Raw genomic sequence first — 7,421 nt, 5'->3', positions numbered from 1 at the left:
GCATATTTTCTTTAGAAATTAAATCTCTATCATGGAGGATATGTTAACTTGTAAGTTATGAGAATACTAACACATGTCCCCTTGTCCCGAGCAAATGTGTGCTTTACCTAATTCTTTAGCAATATCTTCTTCATTTCTATCCTGTGCTTCTGAGTTCTCAGTATAAGGGAAGGGGAAACTAGTGTTCATGATGCAGTAGGTTTTCACAGTTCTGCTCTCTTTGGCATCACTGTTAAGATTTCAAAGGGTAAAAAAAGAAGAGACACATAAAAAATAAAGCAAAGGGAAATAAATAATAAAGGGAGAAGAGAGATAAACAATTAGCTTTCCACCATCCAGTGAAAAAATAATCAATTTACTGAAGGATGAATATAAACAATATCATTATTGTATTTACATATTTGTACAAAATAAAAAAAAAATTATAAATATATATTTAGAGATAAATAATTGGTGATCTCTGAAGTTTTAACTTCATGCTCACTCAGCACTAACAAACATGTATTCTGATTCCATATGTCTACAATTTATTCACATCCTCTAAATAACATTTATATGTATTTGAAACTTGTATAGCAATATTTTTAAACCTAGGGATTTCATGGCATCCATTGATATATGGTTGACATGCTGTCAAGAATCTTTGCACAACTTTTGAATCAACCAAAATTCAACCAATGGCCTACTGTTGGCCAAAAGCCTTAGCAATAATAGAGTTGATTGAAAGATATTTTGTATTTTTTACATGTTATATGCTGCATTACTATAATGAAGTGGGCTAGAAAAAAGAAAACGTTATTTTTTTTAATGTTTATTTATTTTTGAGACAGAGAGAGACAGAGCATGAATGGGGGAGGTGCAGAGAGAGGGAGATACAGAACCTGAAGCAGGCTCCAGGCTCTGAGCCATCAGCTCAGAGCCCAACGCAGGGCTCGAACTCATGGACCACGAGATGGTGACCTGAGTTAAAGTCGGATGCTTAACTGACTGAGCCACCCAGGCGCCTCAAGAAAACGTTATTAAGAAAACCATAAAGAAGAGAAAATACATTTACAGTGCTGTGCCTACTGACAAAAATCTGCATATAATAGACCCACAGAATTCAATCCTGTGTTGTTCAAAAGTCAACTGTAAATGAAAATAAATATTCTCTATGGATAAGCTTGATTATAACAAGCTTCCATTCAGACTTCAAGTCAGACTCTAAGTCTGAGTTACCTTCCTCTGTGGTTAATCACTTTCTCATCTAATTCCCCACAGACATCTTTTTCTAATACATTTAGTTTACTAAATGAATTTCATTTACCTGTGATCTTAATGATAAATTGTGTGCCTGATTTTGCATTTAAATTATCATGCCATGGTATTTATTATAAGGTTTTCTATATAGCTTTTCTCCTACTGACTGCTCCAACATATATTTTATAGTAATAAGCAAAAAATTTAGGTTTATGGTGTTTTATAAAAGAGGTTCACTCATCTGTGGAATTTGAGAAGCTTGACAGATGATAATAGGAGAAGGCGAGGAGAAATAAGATAAAAACAGAGAGGGAGAGAAACCCTAAAAGCATCTTAAATACAGAGAACAAACTGAGGGTTGATGTGGGTAGGGAAAATGGGCGATGGGTACTAACAAGGGCACTTGTTGGGATGAGCACTGGGTTTTCATATGTAAGTGATGAATCACTAGATTCTGCTCCTGAAGCCAAGGCTACACTGTATGTTAAGTAACTTGAGAATTTTTAAAAAAGGCATAATGTCAGGAATATTTTGCCAATATTTGTCTTCCCAGTTATATTTTCCACTTTCAGGTATAAATGCTAATTTTCAAGGAAATTTAAATTTAAATGAAATAGAATTTCAATTAAATACTAAAAGTTAAGTACCCATTCCCACACCACTAACTGACAATCTATCCTTTTTCCTAGGTTATTTTAGAGGACACAGTGAATAAAATGGATAAAGGAAATTTGTCTATAGTGTCAGAATTTGTGCTTCTGGGACTTTGCCACTCATGGAATATGCAGGTCTTATTCCTAATCATATTTTTTATGCTTTACCTGATTATTGTATCTGGAAATGTTTTCATCATGATCCTAATCATCACTGATTCCCATCTTCATTCCCCCATGTATTTCTTGTTGGCCAACCTGTCCTTTGTTGATATGTGGCTTTCTTCAGTCACCACTCCAAAGATGATCACGGACTTTCTCAGGGAGAACAAGACTATTTCCTTTGGAGGGTGTATGTGCCAGATCCTCTATGTACATTTTGTTGGAGGGGGTGAGATGGTACTATTGGTGGTAATGGCCTATGACCGCTATGTGGCTATCTGTAAGCCACTCCACTATTCGGCCATGATGAGCCTGCAAAAATGCACTAGTCTGGTGGTAACTTCCTGGAGCATTGGCTTCGTGCATGCCATGAGTCAGATGGCTGTGATTGTGCAACTGCCTTTCTGTGGCCCCAGGGAAATTGACAGCTTCTTCTGTGACATACCATTGGTAATCAAGCTTGCCTGCATAGATTCCTACAATTTGGGAATATTAATGAATGCTGACAGTGGGGTTCTAGCTATGACTTGCTTTATTCTGTTGTTGATATCCTATACATATATTCTTCTCACCATCCGCCAAAGCACTAAAACTGGTGCTTCCAAGGCACTCTCTACCTGTACTGCCCACATCACAGTGGTGGTGCTCTTCTTTGGGCCTTGCATCTTCATCTATGTGTGGCCACTCAGCATCACCTGGGTGGACAAATTTCTTGCTGTGTTTTACTCTGTTATTACACCTCTCCTAAATCCAGCCATTTATACTCTGAGAAATAAAGAGATTAAAGATGCCATGAAGAGATTCAGAAGCTATTATATGCATTACAAGGGAAATATTTAATGCCCCAAAAACTTTACTGTAAGCATTTCAAATTGATAATACAATGACCTTGTAAAATAAGTTGAAAATTCTAGGCATTCAGTTTATTTCTACATATTATAGTTGTCTCCAAGTTCAGGAATAGGGTAAATATAATTCAAGAAATGGAAACATTTATTAATCATCCAGTAGAACACCACAAAATATATCCCTAAAGCCCAAACACTAATGATCCCTCTTTCTGAGGGAATTGGCTAATCAGTCTTCCTATGACTTTAACTATGCTAATTGAGAATCTAAAATTCATTCAACAAAGCCATCCATCCATCCTGATGGATAGTATCTTAACAAATTTCTCTTGAATTTTCTCCTAACTCCATTTGGAAAGTACTCCTATAACACTGACTCCTTCTCTCAAATCTTTCATCCAACTTCTTGTCAAGAGGTAACTCAATTATTATTTTTTCTTTAACTTAGCTTCCATGCAAATACCAATGGGAAGCAGTGGGAGAAAAAACTAGAGAGAATATGACAACAGTGGTAAAATCATAGAGTGAAGGATATTCTGCATTTCATTTCCATTAACTCAATAAATGTAAAAAAAAAAAAGGTAAAACCTGATGATATTTCCCTTGGTTATCTCAGTCTCAAGGACTAATATTTATTATACTTCAAACTATTATTAATCATCTGTGTAAAAGTCCTAAAATGTATGCTCTTCAAGGGCAAGAGCCATGCCTTACCTGATCAATTTTTGAAATAGCAGTACTTAGTATATTGGTTAATACATAAACACTCAATAAATATATTTTAATGAATATATAAAGGATAATTTATCCATTCAAATACCCATAACATTTATTGATCGTGGCGTATTGAAGTGCAGCCTTTGTCATTAAAAGAATTTCCTAAGTTTCAACTTACAAATAAAATTTATTTTATTTCTTGCAGAATTGTAAATTAAGTGGATTGAAATTCACTTGGAAGAATCAACAATAAAAGTCAGAAAAAAAATTTAGTACATACACAGGTTTTATATCTCTTAACATCAAAACAAAAAACAACAAAATGACAATAAAAATAATGCACTGATCCTCCTTGAATGCCTACTGTATGCCACTCTTTTATAGGCATTAATTTAAGTGCTTTTATTATTATTTCCAATTTATGAATAAGAAAATGAGACTCGGAAATGTGAATTAAAGTTCTTCAAGATAACACAGTCTTATTTTTCCGTCCCTTAAGATTTATAGGTCAATTTGAATTCCAAGACTCTTCACTTATTATATAACACTACCCAATACAATAGAAAATTATGTCTTTTTTTAAAAGTTTGTTTATTTTTTTATTTTTTTTTATTTTTTTTTCAACGTTTATTTATTTTTGGGACAGAGAGAGACAGAGCATGAACGGGGGAGGGGCAGAGAGAGAGGGAGACACAGAATCGGAAACAGGCTCCAGGCTCTCAGCCATCAGCCCAGAGCCCCATGCGGGGCTGGAACACACGGACCGCGAGATCATGACCTGGCTGAAGTCGGACGCTTAACCGACTGCGCCACCCAGGCGCCCCTAATGTTTGTTTATTTTTGAGAAAGATAGACACAGAGCATGAGTAGGGGAGGGGCAGAGAGGGAGACAGAACTGGAAGCAGGCTCCAGGCTCTGAGCTGCCAGCACAGAGCCTAATGTGGGGCTCGAACTCACAAACTGTGAGATCATGACCTGAGTCAATTAATAGAATCAGAGAACCTAAGTCAATAATAGAATATTAACCGAACAAAATAAATAATATACTGGAAATGGCATTTTGCAATCTAAATTGATTATGCAGTATAAAATGGGAATGGGAGAAACATCACCTAAGAACAAACCTGCACACAAATGGTAAAGTATTAACAGTCAACCATTTAGCTGTCTCTACCTTGGGCGGTAGCCCCAATTCATTCTCATGGGTATACTATTCATTCACTCTATTGTCACCACTGTATGTTTTAAGAAATTTTTTTCTGCCCAGAACACTAAGTATCTTTTTTTTTTCTGTTTGTCCTTATAAGATAAACCTGAGTGTTAAGTACTATTTTTATGGATTTCCTAACATGTGAAAAAGAAGGGTTTAAGAATAAAAAAAATACAGGGGCGTCTGGGTGACTTGGTCGGTTAAATGTCCAACTTGGGCTCAGGTCATGATCTCACAGTTTGTGAGTTTGAGCCTGGTGTCAAGCTCTGTGCTGACAGCTCAGAGCTTGGAACCTGCTTCAGATTCTGTGTCTCCCTCTCTCTGCCCCTCCCCTGCTTGCACTCTGTGTCTATCTGTCTGTTGTCTCTCCCTCTCACTCAAAAATAAACATTAAAAAAATTTTAAGTAAAAAATAAGCTTATAAATTTCTTTGTAATATAATTTGCCACAACAAAATCCAAGAATTACATGCTCTCAACTCAAACATTTTAGTCACTTTTTTCCATGCTATTCAAGCTTAGTATTTACATTTATCAGATAGGCAAATTCTCCTTAATTCTCACTGGTTTCTATTAGAATCATCTTCACAGACATTAACCTAGAAGACTTATATTCTCTAGTCAACTTCAAATGGCCAACAGTTGGTCTTAATTTGCATTTAATGAAAATATTGTCTACTCTGGTGGAAGTCATTCTTTCTTAGGCACCAAGACCTCCAACACAGTAGAGCTCAGAGTGATGCAAATGGGAAGCAAAAATTATTGAGTTGTTAGATATAACAGTGACATGATTTATTACAATTTCTACATCTTGATTCCCAAAGAGAATGAAGATCTCACCTCCCAAAATAGTCATAAATGAGTCTTCAGTATATCATTCTATCATTCTATTAGACCAGCTGTTTATGAGTGAACAAGTGTTAATATCAGGGCATTCTTGGTCATGAGACCACAGCTGCACTTGTTTGGCTCATCAGATGCAATGTTATATAGAATACCACCGTTGTGACAAAGCATTTTTTTCAATCCATGGATGGGAGTTTAGCCTATGGTATTTTAGTTAGGAAAAAAATGCATACCCATATGTTCATTTCAGTGAGGTCAGAATTCTACTTCTTCCACAATGGACATGTTTCAATATAATTAACCTGCCATCAGTTCACTGGCTGATCCCCGCAGTAAATTGTGCCATTTAGTGGCTCAGCATTAAAGGTCAGGTAACACTAACAGCCAGATCAAGCTTTGTAAGGAATTCCAAATTGTTTAGCAATGAATGATCTCTAACCTTGGTCATTTTGCATAGGAACCCATTCAGCAAGTGCTGAGGTGACTGAAGAAAGATGTTAACACGCACATAACTTGTAATTTGCCTACCTGACTTCTAAAGATTCCTCTGTAGGAGCTGCCCCGTAGTATCACTCAAATGGGACATCTTTATTTTCATAATCTATGCCCATTCTGAGAGGTCTATCACTAGAACTCTCCCTCAGGAATTCTGTCAGTAGGCTTCCTACTATTCAGTCCAAGCTCTGACCATCTAATTACACCATTAGTAACTATTCAGGAATAAATATATACCCATGCTTCTAGTCAAACAAAGTGGACAACTAAAAGTACTGCTTGAAATTCTTCCCTTGGGAGAATTTCTCCTCACCACACTCATTCAGGGGCAAAATCATAATACTACCATAACTAACCAAATATAACCACAATACTTCACTAAACTGCAGTAGTAGAGCTTCAGAGTTTCACTTCTAGTTGCTGTCAATTATATAAAAGAAACCAACTGTATATTAAGCTCTAAATATTTAATTTTTAGTCCATGTAGTCATAGATATATAATAAAGAGATAAGGCAATCAGGCAGTAATAGTTGTTGAAGGACTTTACTATAATCTAATGTAACTTCTTATGCCTCTTGACCTGCTAAGCCCAGTTTATTATGTGCCATTTCCACTTAATGATATAATGTTGGTTCTGAATTTCAATTTTATGGCTTAAAGAATAAGATAGCATTCAGTTCATCATAGGTAGCTGAGATCACACAATCACTTGAAGCCCAAGTTTAGGCATTTGAGATCTACAAGCTACACTAGATCTCAGGGGGATGCTAGCCATGGGAACCCTAGAAACTTTACTGAGGTGGTTTATTTCCCACGATCTAACTCAGATATGTCTATGGCATCCAAAATATTTGCTTTTTTCATTTTATTGGGTCCAGTCAGAATTACCACATCAATGTAGTGGACTGGTATGATGTTTTGTGGAGTATTGAATGATCAAGATTTCTACAGAATATATTGTGACAAATCGATGAATTTTGTGGTATGTGAATTGTTGCTTCATAATAAACATTATACATATATATCCATATATATATAAGGATATATATGCATATGTATATAGTTTTAAATATTAAGTCTGTTAACTACACAAATATGTATACCTTCAAGTTAATAACTACAAATGTAAAGATGCCTCCATTAAACAATCACAAGATAGTTTACTTAGTACATTAAGTTAATCTCAAAACAATTCTCTTAATGTAATACTGAAAGTAATACTTGGCAAAGGGAAGCCAGACACATTCTTCT

At 35.6% G+C, this 7,421-nt stretch overlaps 1 protein-coding gene across 1 annotated transcript; it reads left to right on the top strand.

The window, feature by feature from the left end:
• Window positions 1-1,955: 1,955 nt before the first annotated feature.
• Window positions 1,956-2,894, top strand: LOC125168393 (olfactory receptor 4K14-like). The gene has a single exon (XM_047863492.1). The coding sequence runs from the start codon at window positions 1,956-1,958 to the stop codon at window positions 2,892-2,894; it is 939 nt and encodes a 312-aa protein (XP_047719448.1).
• Window positions 2,895-7,421: the final 4,527 nt, after the last annotated feature.

This window comes from Prionailurus viverrinus, chromosome B3, assembly GCF_022837055.1.
Source record: "Prionailurus viverrinus isolate Anna chromosome B3, UM_Priviv_1.0, whole genome shotgun sequence".
Classification (NCBI taxonomy): Eukaryota; Metazoa; Chordata; class Mammalia; order Carnivora; family Felidae; genus Prionailurus; species Prionailurus viverrinus.
This window is presented reverse-complemented; position numbering and strand designations above follow the sequence as displayed.

Excerpts from the sequence above, each read along its gene's own strand:
- LOC125168393 (XM_047863492.1), top strand. The coding sequence starts at position 1,956 with ATGGATAAAGGAAATTTGTCTATAGTGTCAGAATTTGTGCTTCTGGGA.